General features: G+C 43.0%; 1 protein-coding gene across 2 annotated transcripts in view; it reads right to left on the bottom strand.

Moving 5' to 3' along the window:
• The window catches only part of LOC106660164 (dendritic arbor reduction protein 1-like), a 299,915-nt gene that overhangs the window by 142,080 nt on the left and 138,025 nt on the right, over positions 1-19,810 (bottom strand). For both annotated transcript variants that reach the window (XM_023459314.1, XM_014383026.2), the window contains exon 3: positions 8,786-8,875. In XM_023459314.1, coding sequence (XP_023315082.1) covers positions 8,786-8,875 — 90 coding nt within the window. The remainder of the gene's footprint in view (positions 1-8,785; positions 8,876-19,810) is intronic.

The raw sequence follows: 19,810 nt of genomic DNA, 5'->3' as shown, positions 1-19,810 counted from the left end.
ACACACAAACTCATACACTATGCTCACCTTCACATGTATACCTATACGTATACACGTGCATCGGTCTGTCAATCAAAATGTGTAGATACATATACGCGTCTGATTACATATAAAGCAGGCATCGGAGCCCGGCGGCGGCCAGAATGCGAGTGTGTATGTGTGTATATGTAAGCACGATGCCGCGAAAGATTATCATCATCGCTGCAACGGCGGCGGCGGCAGCAACAACCTCGCCTGGAATCTCAAAGATGATCGGCAAAGTGTAATAAGAAGAAAATTCAAAACAATTTTAATCCCGGCATCTTGTAATGTGCCTTTTCTCCACGTCTATGCCTCGTCCATTCGTACCTGTATATATACGTGTGTACGTGTGACTAATAATGACAGGGTAAGGCTTCTGCACTCATATACGCAGGGGCACACAGACACAGACAGACATTACTGGTATACATATGTATTATGATTGATCGAGAGCGAAGCAATGCAGCTTCCGTGCAAGCCGCAGTAGTCTCCGAGCCCATAATATAATTGCAATTATAATGATTCACAATAATATGCTCGCTTTTGTAGTTCATGCTATATATGGAGCCACATGCGCGTGTACATGCATACAAGCCCGCGAGAGAATAATGCCCCCGATGAATAATTGACAGTAGCAATTTGTGATGGATAACGATTTTTATTATTGTGCACGCTGGGCCTATCTGCAGTCGCGCCTTTCATATATACAATATAACAGCGGCAGTTTGTCTGCGCGGCGCGCGATACTTGTGCACAAAGAGACAACAGCAGCTCCTCTGTTTCTCTCTCTTGCTCTCGAGTGCGAGTACATTTTGCGTGAGATTTTGATCGATTAATTTTGAGCTGAACATTTTTGCAGTCACAATGGAGCATTAGCGAGTGGAGAATAGAAGAAAATCTTTCATATACGATTTTACGGCAGTGCAAAGACAAAATAATCTCTCTTAACAAACAGTAAAGCTTACGCGGTATATTTTAATTTCTCGCCAATTTCGTCTTTACACGAGGTATAGAAGCGAATAAAAAATCCACTTTACATGTTTACATTGTCCATTTTGCAGTTGAAATATGCTGTGGAGCGTCCAGTTTTCATGGCTCATCTGTCTTCGACTGTACATAGGAGCTTATTTTAACGCTCGGCGTCCAAATCTACTTCCCTATGTTCGCTGGTCACTCGTTATATTGGGCCACTATAGCTCTTACGCGTTTGCAAACACATGCCACACACGTACACACACACACACACTTACACACGCGCGTAAACATAAATCATACACGGAGTGCAAGAAAGCCCGTAAACGAGCAAATTCGATACGATTTCACTCCCTCCCGGTATATATTTTCAATTTGTGCCTTCGCTATTTATGAGGCACTCCGGGCTCGTTCACGCGCGCATTTCTAGCGCTGCTTTTTTAGCTGCGCAGTAGTAGTAGTATAGCTCGCACATGCGATCGTTTTGGAAAATTGAAACTGCAGCTCTGCTGCAGCAGCAGCGTTTGTTTCAACCTTTAACTATCGTCGCTTGTAAAAACTCTTGAGTAGTTCTCTCGCGCAGAATTTCGAGTATAAATTTTCCGAAAGTCACAAAACCGAACGCACTTGGACGTTTACTCGTGACTTCGCGGCTTACGGTACTTTTAAAACCTGAAGCTTTTTCGGACAGCTTTTTGTTTTGCTTCTTTTTTCTTTATAATAAATATACATGAGGAATGTTTCGATCAAGAAGATATGCAATGCCAAATAATATCAATTTGTCAGATTGTATTAGCTACTTGACTGAACAAAACTAAATGACGCGAATCAAGTAGAATTGGCTAAAAAGAGGAAACAAATGTGATTTTGAACGCGAACAAGATCAATTTAATCGGTAACATATTGGGCAGAATCGAGGCTTATCTCGCCGAGTCCATAAGGAGTCGATTTTCCGGACTCGAGATACAAAGACATTATGCACACGAAGCGGCCGAGTGTTGGTGCGCGGCTCGATGCGGGCATTACATTATATATAGTCAGTACTTATATACATATCGAATAAGCCGTACACCGAGTGATATATGAATCAGATAAAATATAATAGTTTGTAGCTTAGCATATGCAAGTAGTTCTCCCCGTGCCGTGTATACGTATTGTAGCAGGAAAAAAGAGGGTCGGCGCATAAAAAATGATATAATGTCCTTGCATTACACCAAGCCAGTAGGTGCATTACGGAACTGCCGCGCGCGTAAAGAGATGTCTCAGGATCCCAGATGTTGTGCAGCAGCAGCAGCAGCAGCAGCAAAGAGACTCTGTGCGCGAGAAGTAACGGCTATCCTCTCTGCCTAAGCTGCAGCAGCAGCGTGTTGAGTCTTTCCTTATGTATTGGTACGATATTTCAAGCTCCCTCGAGCTGTATAAGGAACTTTCGAATGGTTTGGAGCACGGAAAAAAAAGAATACGACGAGAGAAAAGAGCATTTGAACCAGAGGGCACTCGAAGACGCGCTTTTATTCCTCAAATACGTGCAAAAAAATCATTTGTCCCCAATCGGGATGAAATTTTTAAAATTATCTAATTATAATTTTTACTAAATTACTTGGGTTTTACCATATAAAAATGTAGTTCCGCGGAACGTGCCAATCAGTGCCATATGCCTCGTTGCTTTCGGGGAAGGCTTCATTTTCTCCACGCCTGAATTTCGGAATCAATGCGACGGTTACGGCTGCAGTGTTGACTTTCGCATTACAAGCACCGAACAAACGAGCTGCTGCTGCTGCTGCTACGGCTATGCGTGCAAAAGCTCATACATGTTTGGCACCGGATAATAGTAGTGCCTTTAAATTTTTGCATTATAAAGCAGCGGCGACTGTGTCCCTCCTCCTTTGATAATATAATCGAATTCAGGACACGTAGCGCATAATATAAACATAGAAACGAGAGAGAGAAAGAGAGATTTACACGTGCACAAACGTATTATGTCCTTTCACCTCGTTATTATCATCAACATTATCGTGTGCGGCTACATTGGCCGCCGCATTTCTCTCGCTCACCTGCGGCCGATCCTTACGTAAAATTACCCGTGTGAATTTTTGGCACTTTGTGTATGTTACGCGTTTATACACCTCTTATATACGAATGCGAATCATTTCTATGTATGTCTGCGGGGCTATTTATGCACACACGCACGGACAAACTGTTACGCACATTTTTGAAAATAATATTCCTATATTATAGATCATACCGCAATAACGAGGTACATTTCTATATTGCATCGCGAGCTCGCTGTAGAGCATTGCATTTAGAGTCACGGAAAGCAGAGAGAGATTTTTCTGCGCCGCGAATCGGCGCTTGTACGTACGCAGCGCAGTAGCAACAGCAGCAGCGCCTTTTTGCGCGCTAATGTTGCAAATGCACAATACGTGCGTGCGTGTGCACGGCGTTTTTTTCTCTATCTCTCTCTCTCTCTTTTCCTTTTCTCTCCATCGTTTCTTGATCCGATTCATATTTACGTGCTGTGTATGTGCGAGTGTGTTTGTGTGTAACAAGCCGAGCCGTTTTCCCTTCGTGTTAGAATTACATACGCGCGCGGATGTTTATTATAAAAGGATAATTTATGGGGTGCATGTAATATCTCGGGAGAACACTGCGAGAGAAACCGATTGAAAAAATTATCAGAGTCACACGCGTATGCACACGGAATCGAGCGCCTCGAGTCGTATAAAGTTGTTTTGTGCCACTGCGTACATTATACACGCGAAATTTTCTCAAATCCAAGATTGCGATTGGAAAATACGCGCGCGCTTGTTATTATTGTATGCATCCGCGTCGTGCGCGTTACATAGAGGCGCTATTCGCACGCGTAACCGGAGATCGGCGGCCCGCTTGGAGCGTAGACCGGCCCAGTTCGCGATTTCCCGACACACAACCACGCGATGATGATGATGTCCCGTGCGATCGGCTTGACCCTCGTGCGGCCACTTCGCACTCTTTCTCTCGATCTTGCGTCAAAGCTGCGTATACAGCCGACGAGCAACATCAAATCGCATTTTCCTTGAAAAGCATCGATTACTTTTCATTTTTCTCGAGCGTCAATCGTCGAGGAATATAATACGCTATATCTGGAGATAAATCGATAAGTCATCGAAAACCGCGTTATAAATCAACGACTATACGCCAGTTCTACATACTACTGCTGCAACGCGCGTATATAACACGAGCAGCTCGCTCTCTCTCGGGCAGACAAAACATTTCAATTCCATAACGCACCTTCGAGCAATTGCGCCACATCGCGGAGCAGGTATTATAACGTATTTCTCTCCGCGCTCTGCTCGTTAAACAAAGACATCGAGAAATCCAAACCCTGACAAGATGAATCACGCTCATCTTCTTGAACATAATAAAAATCAGAATAGTCAAGCGAATGGCTGAAGGGTGCACGCTGACACACCTCTCTGTTATTTCGTCTCTCGACTCAAAATATAGCGAGCGTTTCGTCGTTTCAGTATAATTGACGATGCATGCAAGTGAAAGAGGAAAAATATATATTTCCTTAAACGAATAGAGATTCGAACTAAATAAATTTTTTATTTTTTTATTATTTTGCAAGGTGGTTCAGAAAATTTTCTGTAAATTATCTTATGAGTAAGCAGGACTATATTTAAATGTTAGGAACATATTTTTCTCTTGCACGAACACAATAGCGCCTCGTAGTGGAAATACTCATAAATTGAGGTTGAGATATCCCTTCAACTTGCTCTACTTATGTTTACAATTATTTATGTGCATTATATTGACAAAATTATAAGTAACTAAGGTGCTGACTTTTCACTGATTCTGCAGAAAAACGAATACAATTATTAAATGCGATCGATGTTCAGGCCACTCAAAAAAGAAGAATAAAATTTGAGAAATGAAAATCCAACTTTGAGGCTCCGTGAGAAATGGCCCTAGAAGGCTGAAATTTTCAATTTTTTTCAATGTTTTGTTTTTTAGTATACTCACTTTATTTGAATTTCTACTTTTGGCGTATCACACTTTACTCTGGTTTAGCCCACATAGTTTCACACCGAAATAAATAATTGACAATTCGAATAAATTTTTTGATTCGAGCTCGTTATTCATGTTACACAACACAATGAAACGTTAGGAATGAATGAAACATAAAATCTGAGAAGTATGCGTGGGATGAAATGACTCGACGCCATCTTTTTCCCCTCAACAAACTCTGGCCAGTGTGTCTTAATAATTGCAAAAATCGAAATTCACGTACCGTTACAACCAGATATGTTTTGTACTCGATAGTTTTCCTCCTCACGAAAAAAAATCTAGCAGAACAATACCGAAAATTGTTACCAAAACAAGTACATAAACAGACTCGATATTTATTGCGATTCGACGGAGAAATAAAAGAGATAAGAATCGATGATGTTTTTAAACGATGACATCCTCGCTTTTATATCGTACAGAAGGGGGAATCTCGAAGAAGTGTCCACTGCCCGCGCGGCAAGCACGACTCGCGAGCGCAGAGCGCAACACAACCCACGTTTAGCGGGACCCGCACGCGGTAAAGTATCATCGCCGTACAATGACACGCCTTTCTCGCTTCTATTTTATATTTCTCTCTCTTTCTTTCTCTCTTTGCTTGCCTACAGCAGTCACATGCATACACGTGCTGCATATAAGTGGACGACTGCCTCTTAGCCGCCGGCATTCAAAAGCTGAAAGATGAAAACTTACATACACTTGTGTACAGTTTCGTGAGAAATTTTTCACCGATTAGGAGCGTTTTATACTCGCGCTTCATTGATTGAGATTTTGACATGTTTTTCCCAACACTGAAATGCAAGCCTTTTATAGAACAACACGCGCATCCTTATAGCAAGTAACAATAAAAATTCGTCTCTCGCTCTCTCGCGATGATTCGCCTAGTACTTTGCGATTCTCCAACGGATTAGCCTGAATCACAAACCGAGAGGTGCAGTCAGCCTGCGAGCATCGACGCAAAAGTATCCCATCCTTGTAATCCGACTGCACGAGTATATACTTGCAATATAATAGAAGAAGGTATACACACACACACGCTTACGACGCAGCGCAGTAGCCGCGCGGCTGAACACCCTCGGATACGAAAATATCTCAATACATCGAATTGGCCGCGCGCGCGATGGTCTGCTCTCGAATGTGTGAGTCTCGGGCTTAATGTGCGCTAATGTCTGGCTGCACACAGCTACATACATATAGGACGTATATATATATACACGACACACGGAAAATGAGCGCGCGAAGAGTATAAAGCTGTGCGCCGAGCCAGCTCGAGAGACTGCCCCGTGGGCATCTCGCGCGCGGATGATGCGATGGGAAATGGCGCAACAGCAGCCAGCCCGGCTATACAAGAGCTAGCTTGGGATGGGTGAGAAGACGAGAATCTCAAGGCTCGATGCCTATATGGGTACGTATTACAGGAGAATAACATGCGCTCGAGCGCGCGTGGGGCTCCTGTTGCTCGCGATACAAGATAGGTTTTGATGGGATACAGTAGTTCTCATCGTACATGAAAACCCATTGGGATTTTTTTGTTGTTGCAAACTTTCAATTATTATTGTGTACGGCATTAATTTATGTACGCGTGTGTTTATAATAAAATCTCGACGAGCGAGGCTCTCGAGTGCGACGGGTCGATCGATCCAATAAAGCTCGACTCGAAAAATCGTATACGAAAAATATCAATCGCTCGATATTTTTATGGAGAAAATTAGAACGACAAAAAAAATGGAAGGAGTCGATAGGTCGAGCGATTAACGTCAATGACACGAGTCCTTCGACGATACGAAACAAGAGGCAATAATTTTCATCTTCGATACATATAAACCACCGCGAGCCACGATCCTCAATACTTTGTACCTATTATAAGTACGTACACATCCCGATTGGAACCGTTTCTTCTCTACGACTAAAGCTGACAAAAGGAGCAAAGAAGGGGGATAAGGGGAGAAAGAGAGAGAGAGAGAAAGGGAGAGAGAGAGAGAGAGAGAGAGAGGGCCGTTAATGAGTCATGTTTAATTGGCGTGGGAAGCGCGATAAACGCGCGCCCATAACGGCACATCTTTCTCTCTCTCTCTTTTCGCTCTGTGCGCTGCTAGCGCGTGTCTGCTGCAGAGCATTAGCAAAGAGAAAGAGAGAAGAGAGAGAGAGACGGACCTTATAGACGAGGCGAGCATCCTCATATCCTTTTCGCGCGCGCGCAGCTCCTACGATGCCGTAATATGTACTCAAGATGCAAGCGAACAAAAAAAAGTGAGAAGTGCATAAAGAGAGAGGGACAGAGAGCTTTATGTATGCAGATTACCGAGAGGAGAGAAAGAACGACAGGTTGCCTTGTGTATAGTATAAACAAGATTATATACGTCGAGCTGCGGCGATCGAGAGCATCGCAACCTAGTGCGCGGCGTGTGGATTTTCTTTTTTACCTTCTTCTATATAAAGGAGTTTGACGTTCTACAAATGTATTCAAGAAGATGCTACCGTCTCGGGCGAGTAGCACATAACAACAAAACGATGACAACGACAATAGCAACAACAACGACAACAACAAAAATAGAGTCAAGTTTGTCCCTCTATAAGTATAAGTGTACGTGAGCATATGTGTTTATAATACTACGGCATGTATATACGTGCTATAAACACCAGAACGAAGTGCGAAATCACGATTTTCGCTAGCTTCATATAGATACGGATGGAGCAAAAAGAGGGTGATTTTTGTGTGGCGCTGCTGATGCTGCACCGGACTTTGCTGCTGCGCACAGAGACTATATGCTGGCAGTGCAGGCTACTGCTGCTCCTTCTGCCGCTGTTTCTGCTGGCCTGTGTGTATCTGTATGTGTGTGTGTGTGTGTGGGAGTGAACCAACGATGTACGGGGGCGAAAGAGCACGAGATGTCGTGAGCTGGGAAAAACGTGCCAGCTTTTTTTCTGTGTCTTTCGCGCTGCCGCGGAAACCGTTTGATTCGACAAAAATGCATCGAGAGCCTCGAGAACGCTGGCGTTTCGTTTTTCTTCTCTTTTCTTTTTTTTTTTCATTTTCTACCTTCTTCTTTTTCCTACAAAGCTGCATAAGCATACGTGTGTGTTTGCATGCATGGTAGAGGTAGAGAGAGAAAAAAAAATAACGGCGAATGCATAAGCGACCGTCGAATATCATTGTTTTTGAGAGCTGCAGGCCGTTTTATTTTTTCCGATTGTTCTTGCCCTCTCGGATCGGCCTAATGAAGTTGTCCACGGTACGAAACAATATGAATAGGCCCTTCGGTGATCGTGCGCCACACACACACGGGTATATACAACGCCGATTAAGCCATGCTTTCACCCGATTTGAGAAAAATCTCGCTACGAGCGCCAACACATTATAACGCGAACGTGGCCGTGGCCGCGCGCAATCGTCCTCTGCTGCGATAATGGAAAAACGAAATGAGAAGAAAAAAAACAACGCGTCACGTAGTTCGAAGGTAGAGAGACAATTTCGCGCGTAGTAAATCGCGTCGCGTTCGAAACGTACGTGTCATCACGCGTCGTAGTCGCGGGTTGGTTAATTAACGCGTGCGCGTCATTGTCGCTATTATATGGTAAATGCAGCAAAAGTAAGAATCGCTTGCTATAAGTAAAGAATTGTCTTGTAAAATTACGAAGAAAACATCTTGGTTGAAGTTGGGTCAAAGAAAATTCGAAGAGATTATGATGATGATTACGACGATGGTTAAAAATATGAACTTTAAAGTGAGATTTAGTCTCTTACCTCTCTTGATGCCGGTGCCCCCAGTATGCAGGGGCTACCCGAGCGGCGTGGCGCACTGGCCCACCGCTTGCTCGAGAGCTCGCTCTCCTCCTGGAAACAAAAATCAAACATTCAATCGTTGACGTTTATTTTTAAAATACGATATTCGTTTATATCAATCGTGTTAGGCATTTCGACCCTGAATTTATCCAGTTGCTCGATGGAAAAAAGTTTCATGTACCCACCGGAAAATTACGTCGCGCATCTCTCCTCGCACGAGAGCTCGAGTCTGGCGAAGACTTTGCGATCGATCACGCGTCATCCAGCGCCGCGCGGCTCGATCGCGCAGAGAGCTCTATTATAGCACGCAGCAGCTAGTGGCCGGCTCTCAACGTGTGTTATTGCTGCGCGCGCGCGGCACTCGGACGAACGCGATAAATTTCACTCGTCGCGTACGTACATTTGAGTCTTATCTGAGCTTCGCGCCCGCGCGGATTTATTTGATTGTCCGCGTGACGCGTAATTAAAGCTTCTCTCGCTGCGGCAGCCAACGACCAACGCGCGTGTAAATGACGAGCGGACGTGCAGGGATTCCCTCTCGCGATCTTTCTCTATAGCTATGTAGAGGTGCCGGTGCAGCACGAGCTCGAGCTCGTACAGTTGTTTTTTTTTTTACTTTTTCTTATACTTATGAGTGCCCATGTATGTATGTGCGTGCCTGTGTGAGTCAAGTGTACACACACACAGACGTACACGTGTATTTATTTCTATCGAGAAAGTGTTAATTATTTTGACGATCCTAGCAGGTTGTGTACAGCTTCATTTTCTTGGGCTCGCGCGAGCACTGCACGGCACAAGGATCATCACGTGAGTGTGTGTACATTATCAACATCGAAGACCGCGCGCAAAGCAAGAAGCGAGCCACTGAAATATTTCCGCGTCGGGGGTGCGCGAGCACAGGTGAAATACTCCACTCGTTGCGTCTTACGACTATGATTAATTCTACGACACGCCAAAGTTAAGCTATGTAGCGCCGATCGGTACAGCTTTTTCGCAGATTCTCAGCTCTCTCGGCTCCCCCCGCTAGAGAGATCCTCGTCGACGAAGACACGACTTTGTTTACGGGGGTTGTCTCGTCGCGAGAGCCGAAGCGCGAAAAACGTACGTATAAACTTGTCTTTATCACTGTCAGCGCGCCTAGTGCATCGCAAAGTGCGACTATAGATCGAAGAAAGGCTTGTGCATTTACATGCTCTCACGCGTACTCACACACATACACACATACATAGGCAGATCGAAGCGAACTGATGGGCAGGTACACACACACATACACATAGGCCACGGAATAAATAACGCGTTCGCACGCACCGCAAGCTGTATATATACCGATCCAAAGCTCTCAGCTCGGCCTGTGCGGCTATGGCAGTGTACGGGCCCTCATTCATTAAGGAGCCGCGAGTAGAGCGCAGCCAACTGCTTATATGTTTATATACGCGTGCGCTGCTCTCGAGTATTCCTCGCTTCGGACAAGAAAAGACACTCGGCGCGAGAATCGCTATTATAATATGTTACCACCGACACACACACACACAAACACACGTGCCCAATGCGGAATGCGCTCCGTGTGCCGCGGCTGAGATCGCGTTCAATTATTGACGATTTTTTTGTCTGTTTGCTCCTTCTATATATTATTATACCACTCGGCGATCCACGCGGGGAAAATTATGACGATTTATTTCGCGCCAATCGATACCAGATGCATTAACGATTGCGAAAAATCACTCCGCGGGCCGCTCCGAGCACCGAATAGAAAGTTTTTAATTGGAAGCCATAGGTATGTATATGGACGCGCGCGCGACGATCGGCCCGGTCATATGTATATAATACGAGTATTTTAAATATCTTAGCCGGGGCGCTAAAGGCAAAAGTCGTTGCATGTTAATAGATCAATTATATACCAGAGCCGAGCTTGGGGTGGCGTATATAACAGAGAGAGAGACGAAGAGAAGAGAAATAAAATTTAGCCTCGGCCCGCTCGGCGCGCGTCGCTACTCGAGAGAAAGAGACATATATACACATGGCTCTGCGGTCGAGATGACAGTTCATATTATAGCTCAGACGTCACGATAGAATAATTAAGATTGCATCTTGGCCTCTGCACGTACATATACATACTCTTTTCGTATGTGTATATAATGTAACGCTGCGCGCGACGCGTGAATGAGAGTATCAAAGCAGCTGCATAAGGATATATATCGTGTAATGCAGCGTTATAAGCAACGGACGCTGCAAAATTTATCATGCACACGTAGCTAGGGATATATACATAAGCGCTAAATGCATTATATGTACACGGCGACTCATTATATTTTGATTTCTCAACTGTGAGTGAGTGAGAATGAGAGAAAGAGAGAGAGAATGAACATTTTACCCGATCGCCGCTGAGCCACACATGCGCAGGACTCATTCGTATATACTCGCCGTGGAGAGGGGCGTAAGACAATGATACGCGCGATCGTATACACGGCAGCGGGCGCGAAATATTATTTACACTCCAATACGTACACAAGATTATGTTATAATAAAATCGTTGAAGCACGTGTGTGTGTATCGACTGTAATATAAGCAGGCCTTGCATTATAATGCGCGACCCAATTTCTTTAATGAAGTTATTTTACAAGCTCGCGAGCCCCTGAGCGCCATGGCTCACTTCTCTCTCGCACGTCTAGGTACGTGTACAATATTATGATAAATGCGTATCAATTATTGCTCGTGCTGCTGCACAGTTCTGCAGCGCCGTAAAGCCCCACTGGATGACTAAGCCTCGTGCGGGGCCCCACCGCGCGCGATCATGACCGCGACAATTAGAAGAAAAAAATACGTCGGCCACATTCGAATCCCAATTATAAATGTATATATCGACGTTGGGCGGAGATAAGGCGTCCAAGCTGAAAACTGTATCTAAACCATACGCGCTGAGCTTGGGCCGGTAAGAAGAAAACTTAACTATATATAAATATACTCCAAAGACAAAACGAATGTGCCCTATAGGCTAGCCTAATTGAAGTAGCCGCTCGCTCTCGATCGTCTCTTTATATATACTACTATAGCAGTTGTAGCGGTAGAGAAAGAGAAGCGAAGGTTGCTCATTAAAAGGGAGACAAACTGCACGCGAAGGCGGCGACGAAACATTAATTGTTCACTCGAATGCGCACCGCGTGCATACATATAATATACGAGCTATCGCCGTATAAGTATAAGCGAGGGCAGCGCAGCGGCGATATCGCAGGTATAGCTACGACTACAGCTAGGCTAGCTCGCGTATATGAATTATATCGGTACAGCACTGAGTATTTTAACGATCTCGAGCAATTATGTGTACCCTTGCGCTGACCGTATGGCTAATTTTTATTCGGAGAAAATGCACACGGTATAGACCAAATGGATGCATAATCCGCGCAGGGATAAGCGAAAAATGTGTTTTAAAGACAAAAACGCATGCACGCTAAGTTATGTCTTCTCTTAAAGTTGGAGCTTCGTAAACTGTCTCTGAAATTAGACTGATTTTAGTAGTCGATGCTGATGAAGAAGAAAATGTGTAGCATTACAGATTGATCGTTTGAGCTGCTTATTAGACACCGTGGACGCAAAAAGTTACAAAAAAAACCCTGAAGTTGCCTGGGTAGTACTTCGCTTCCACGATCGCGATGCAAATACGCGTATATGCAATCTATATAAGACGTTGCAACGTAAACGTAAAGGCCGCTTGCAACGTCGCGCATCTGCGCGCAGCTTCTTTTTACGCATATTATAATAAGTGTGCACATGCACGTGCGGTAGTCTCGAGCCTGCGCACTCACGCAGCCCGAGATATCGAACAAATAACTTTCCAAAAGTAAACAGCATTCCTTTTCACTTTGTCAGGGCCCCTTACGGCTCCTGTGCTCTTGCTTGCACGCGGACACTCGCGGCACATGTGCAGCAACAGCATATATGCTCGCCAGTTCGCGAGTACAATCAAGGATATGTACACAATCGAACAGCCGCAAATTTGTCAGCGTAAGCGCTCATAAAAGCGCGATTGTACGATTGTCCGTTGTTACTCGTTGTTGCTGCTGCATCGTATATATGTGTGTGTGTGTGTGTGTGTGCTCACCGCGACTGCAGTAGTGCGCAACATAGCGAAAAAAAGTTTATTTGCGCGCGAGCTTGTGTGTCGCGTGCGTGTATAAGAATGCGCCATCTGAAATAATACCGACATAAATCAGAGAGAAATTCTTACCCCTCCCTGCAGTATAAAAGCAGCAGTAACAGCTCACACTCGCGCCTCTGCTGCTTCTGCTGCTTCTGCTGTTACAGTCTCGGTGCAACCCGCAACCATTGTCCCCTCCATATACGTATATATGTACTTGGACGCGACGCTTCAGTGCAGTGCTGCTTATATTCACGCGTGTCGTTTGAATTTTATTTATTTATAAACAAAGCGTGTCTCTGCGCCCGCGTCATCCTTTGATAAACTACACCAGTATCTATATAGTGTATCTACTTTGAACTCGACGCTCTCGCGAGCGCACGCAATGCACTACTGTACTCGATGATAGGCAACAAAAAAAGGATCGCAATGTTTGCGCACACTGCACGTTGTGCTGCTCGCCGCGCTTTTCCATTAACCCGGGGTATGTAATGTACAGGGATCGAATGAAATATAATCAAAGCTCGAGCTCGGTTCGACGTTGTAGCTCGCTTCTCTCTTTCGCTCTCTGTGTACATATTGCACGTAACACAGGCTGCTGCGGAGAGCTCGTTCTCTGCTGCTGCTGCTGCTGCTGCTGCGGATCAGAGCCTGCGAAAACCACGGCGCGGCGCTGCCTCGATCGCTATATACACACACGATCCTGAAATTGCCTCCTATATATGCATACGTGAGTATAATCCTGTTGCGGAACAACCAGCGTTGAATCATCGATGGGCGAGTACGCGATGAATCTCTACGTATAGCGGCATGTATATATTTTATGCATCCTCGATACACATTGTCTACTAATTTTCTCCCCTTGAAATTGACACGATCGCTGTGTGTATAGCTTTTTACTTTCGCTCGGCCGCTGCGTGGAGTTGAAAAAAGGGAAAAAAATGAAAGGAAAAGAAACGGAAAAAGAAGAAAAACAATTTTCTGTAATGTACGTACTATCCTAGCACGTGCGAGCATTAATTTCAGGCGTTACGATTTTACGTAACGTAAAGTGTGTACACCGCTCGAGCGCTGCGCGATAATGATTTATTCATGAAGGCGACAAAACACAGCAAAGCAAGGAATTAGGAATTTTTCGGATAAAACGTACAACGTGTTTTGTCGTAGGTGTGAAAATTTCGCGAATAAAGAAAGTCGCGCAGCACTCGTACAATGCGAGATATTTATAAATAATTGTCCGTACAGATCCTCGACGCAAAGAGCATTAAAACCAATTTTTACATTCGGACCAAATAGCCAGCCAAGCGTATAGATACAAAATCCATTATATGTATCTCTCCACGGGCTGTGCGCGACAAAAAAATCGCGCGCAGCACGTACACGATCACGGCGATATTGTACACTTTGTCTAACATCGCGGACACATATCGACGAATCAATCAGAAATTTTCACGTGCGAATCCTGTACATATGCGCGTACGTGTATATACTTTCTAATCCAAAAGTGCACAATGTCGTAAACAAGCGCGACAACCTAAATGCGCCTCGCGCGCCGAGCGGTCATCGCCATGCGCGCACGTCCAAAGCTCTTTACATAATCAACCCATAAACTTGGCTCTCTCGCGTACGCGAGCCGCGATGTGGACGCGCATATTAAAAAAGAGAGAGAGAAAAAAGTACATATAGCTCCTAATCGAATTGCGCGCTTTTACGATCGCCCGAGTCAAAATGTTCTATTAGGTGGCAAGTGAGTATGTAGAACGATTTTGCCTCGAGCCGCGCGTGGGAAAGCCGATCTCAATGTATATCGGCAGCGAGAAGGTTAACGGATTGTTGATGGGTTTTCGGCCTCGAAGAGGAGGGATAGAGAGAGAGAGAGAGAGAGAGAGAAACGACAACGAAAAAAAACCGTCGAAAAGATTCGTACAGGAGTGCACGCGCACCGGTTGCAGGTCGGCAGATTCGAAGGGACTCGCGCTCGCTCGGTGCGGCGCTTCGCCACGGCACTGCGAGATACTGCAAGATTATTGTTCGCATATAATTGCCGTATATTGGGCCGCTCTAGTGTACAACAGAAGAAATACGTTATATTGGCGTGGTTACTTCAATCAAGAGATTCATCGCGCACGAGTGTGAGATTATTATTCGGGGAAAATTGCAACGAGAGCCTCGTTTAACGAGGATGATTATCAAATTTCGAGAATTCCCCTCATCCTCTCTGCTTTGTGTGAAATATTTTAAAAACGCACCGTGTTTTACAGCAGAGCGTGAAATAGGTCTGCGAAATTATTATAAATTAGCTCTTTTTCAGTGCGTTTCACGAGCCCTGCAATGTTTTTTTTTAATATGCTTCATTTCTCTGCTATGAAATATCACTTATAGAAAAATAATTATTGTTCATTAGGCCGATCTGTAGTCTATCATTTGTCGCACTTATATGCGCAGTACACTTCTGTATAGACACTGACGACCATTCACAGCTTGAATAAAACACGGTATTGCATAATTTATTGAGAAAGAATTTCGTAAAACTGAATACAAATGTGAGTCATTTCTATCAATGTAATTTAACAATATAAATTAAATCATTTATCATTATTTGCATAAATAATTTATAATTAGAATTTTAATAAAATCAATTGATATCGATTACGGTAGTGCAATGTCTAAGCTAAAATTTAACCGCGCCTCGAACCGTCTTCGATCGTCGACGATCAGTACCGTATGCGAAAGATACATCCTCTCCGTGCAATGACCAATCGCGATTCGCACGAGGTAATAAAAACTCTCAATTACGCGTACGAGGCGCGCGCATCGAGACGCTTTTATTAATAGCAAAAAATTAATTTTCCCGGCAAATACGTACTCTCTCGAATCGGTCGGTGCGCATTAAGAAGCGATTCAATCAATCGATTTCCGATCGATTATCATTTGGAAAGTTCGTTTATTACTGCGTAATGCGTACGCAATAATAATTTACTTTTCCAGTCGTTGTTTATGCGTGTGTGCGCCTGTATGCGTGTGTGTGTATGTGAATGTAACGCGTGTAATGTACACATACCTAATAACCTAATTTGGAAGAATCCAAATGCTGCGCTGCAAGTGTAGCGCAAAAAGACGCCTCGAGATTCGATTACACCGTACACGCGTACTTTCATTTTTTAAAACCGACAAAGAGAATGCGGTAAATAATATTTATTGTTGTACGCGATATCACTTGTAACCCATTATTATTATTTGTAACGCATATTATGTACCGATAAAAAAATATGCCGTTGTATGCCTTAATTACTCAGAAACGGCCGGGCGTAACCACCCCGCGCACGTAAAAGTTCAAATCTTTTCGTCTTTCCGTCGATTTCCGTGGCAGAAAATTAACTCGTTAGATTATATCACTTCTGTACGCGCCACGTATACAAATGCAGGTGTAATTCGTTCGACGTTGGCAAAAAAATCTAAATAAAAATGATCTTGACGTTAAAAATCTCTCACGTACGCTTACCCGGCCGATTGGTCAGTTCTCGAAATGCATTATATGGCCGTATAGCGCGATTCCGAGTGCATGTGTATGCATATAAACTCGTGCCACGATTGCAAAACGAATTCGATGATACAACTTTCGCTCGGGCCAGCGTGATCTGATTATGTCTTGAGAAAATTGAAGTGCGTAGATTCGGCGGTAATCTCTGCCAACGTTGTTTGTGAAACTTAATTCGTTACCAATCGAGATCCTTAAAAAAATTTTTTGCTTATCGCAACTTTTTAATTATTTGCGTCCTGCAATTACAATGAGAAGATTTTTCCGCGCTACTTTTTCGCGACCCCGCGCCAAGATATATGCGCAAAAGTCGTAATGATATAGGGAAAGCCGAGTTGTGGTACGTAAAACAACATTACGCGCAGCAGCTCGTTTTCAACGGCCAACACTATATTCCCAAATATAATTTAGTACAATTTTAACGTTCGACAACGAGATGATCTACGACCATCAATAAGCACAAGAGTGTCTGTGTGTGCATACACAAAAACACACATTCATGTGGATCGCAATGCACTTCAGACGTATACGTGTACGTACGAACGCGCAAAACAAGTACTCACATATTTTATACATTATTACATACAATATACAATGTACACATGTACGGTACGCCCTGAAAATAACTTGGATAATCTCGCGCGGGCGCGAGAACGAGTAACCGCATGTACAGATCGTATACAGACAGACACACACACACACATTCGTAGTTGTGGGTTTCATCGCGTTCTTAAAAGATTGCCACGTGTGCGCATTAAACGTTTGGCAATTATTTATTGCCCATATCGTAGCGCGAGTGAGTGAAAAAAAAGCTCAGAAGAAAAAGAGAATAGAGTTGAGGTACGCAAAAGCTTACTAGTCTATTAGCGTGACTCAGTTCGCACCTACGCGCGTTATATAGCGCGATACATAAGACTGTTCTTCCACAATAGCTCGAGAAGCGATCCCCTAATGCACACGTCGAAGATGGGCTCGTTTTGTGCGTTGGGCGCGCGTTCGAAAGCAGACAAGATATTCGTACACGTCGAGCGAGAGTCGAGGCAACTCGCGAACGGCTGAATAGTCGATAAAAATGCACAAAGTAAACGCGCTTGGATAAAAGACGAGCGTCTTTCATTAGGACTAATGTGAATGCTCGAAGGTAACAAGTATACGCGCATCTATTTACGCTAGTGCATGATTGGCGAGTCAAGGAGGAGGCTGGAGTCAAGGAGAAAATATCCATGATAATGGACGCTTAAATGTTTGTTTTTCCGATATGCTCCGATTAATTTGCAGCTACTATAATAATAAAAAAAGAAATATCGGCATCGTCCTGGTCGTAATGCTCAACATTCATTGAACAGGATTGAATTTGATTGATTTATTTTGGGCGATTTTTATACTGCAATTATGTTACAATGGTTGATCGCATTTAAAATGATCAAAAAATGAAAAATTTAATTGTTTCAAAAAATTTAGACCAGTTTTTCAAGCATTTTAAAAAAGATAATATCATTTCAATTCTCCACCGCTAGATGGCGAGTACCTGTATCTGTCAATCTGCAAGTGGCAAAATCAAAATAATTGTATAAGTCAAAACAAAGCAAAAGCAAAATTAATTTGGCTTTTATTGATGGGAAAGTTGAAACTTCAACAAAATTCCACTAAAAAAGTAAAATTGAAGTAAGTCAATAATTCACAAAAAAAAACATTTAAAATCAAAAAAAATTCAATATTATTTCAAAAATAAAACTTGAAACAAAAAAGGAAAAATAACCTACTTCTTTTTACCTTGTATACTTGATAATTGAACTATTAGCATTAATTGGATTCTTGTTTTTTGGAATTTTATCAAACTTTTTTTAATTTTTATTGTAATTAACCATACAGTTTCCAGAAAGAGAGTGCCGAAGAGTGAGTGAGGACATAAAGAAGTTTCAATTCAAAAAGTGAATCAGCCTGTAACATTGAAGTTTAACATCAAAAACAAGGTTAAATGCGCTGAATCGAGCCGCGATATCTGCATGTCGCGAAAAAAAAGCTTCTTGCAATACTTTTATTATGTACACGAGGCGCGTGCTGAACATATTGTAAGGGCATCGACAAAGGTTCAGTGCGCGTATCGGAGATGAATAGGCGTGCAAAAAGCCAACCTTAACTCGAGGATCCTCTCTTTTGCTTCTGCACGCGTTTATACAAGAGAGCGAGGTTGATATTCAACAACCACAGCAGGAGCAGTAATATACGCAGAAAGAGTCACGGAACGCACAACGGGGTAATTGCATTGTGCACACAAACACACACACACATTCGTAGGTATACCTTTGAGACGCCAATCACCTCTCGGCGACTAAATGTTCTCTCGTCGCCGTTGTCACGTTAGATTCGAGAGAACAGATACGTGTGCATGGTGTACTCGCGCGGGAGCCGCCGCCGCTGTTGCGCTGCTCCCGTATTTCAATCAGTGCACAGGATGGTGAAACAAAAATTGCGCGTGTTTTGTCCATTGGTGATTTGCAAAATAGTTGCAATTATGGTTAAAGTTTCAGAACGATTGGAATTGATATACAGAATCTGTAGCTAATTTTCATCGAATAACTAAGTACCGTAACCCACCAATAACCTAACCACAATTAGATAAATTGTATGTGATTTCAATGCTATCTTAAGGGGGGGTAGGGTCTTGACTAAATTTAAAAAAAAAAATTTTTTTTTTTTTTTGAACATATAGTAAATCGAATTGATCTATAAATCATACACATAATTAATAGTTATTTGAAGAATATTCAGTTAAATTTTCAGCCCAAAATACTGAAAAATAAGGTGGCTACAGCAAATTTTCACATGCAACGTAAAAAAAATCCGGTGGACACCATCACTCAAAATCTACTCGACCGATCAACTTCATATTTTATACACTATTTAAGTAGATGATATATGAGGTAATGACGTCGAGATATTTTAACTTTTTGCATTTTTAAATGCTTTTTACGAACAAGTACGATACATTTTTGCCTTCATTTTGTCAAAAAAGTCATTTTTTTCACTTCAAAATGATGCCAAAAACTCAAAAATCATTTTAAACGAAATATCTCGACGTCATTACCTCATAATTTATGTAGATAAATAGTGAGAAAGATTTGGAAAGAATCGGTCGAGTAGATTTTCAGTTACAGTGTCCACCGCAATCGATCTTTTTTTTTCAGTTTTGTGAGAAAATTTGCTGTAGTTAGCTTATTTTTCACTATTTTCAGCTGAAAATTTAACTGAATGTTCTTCAAATAACCATTTATAATGTATATAATTTATAGATAAATTCATTTTACTATGTGCT

The sequence above is a fragment of the Trichogramma pretiosum genome, unplaced genomic scaffold, assembly GCF_000599845.2.
Source record: "Trichogramma pretiosum strain Unisexual culture from Peru unplaced genomic scaffold, Tpre_2.0 scaffold44, whole genome shotgun sequence".
Classification (NCBI taxonomy): domain Eukaryota; kingdom Metazoa; phylum Arthropoda; class Insecta; order Hymenoptera; family Trichogrammatidae; genus Trichogramma; species Trichogramma pretiosum.
This window is presented reverse-complemented; position numbering and strand designations above follow the sequence as displayed.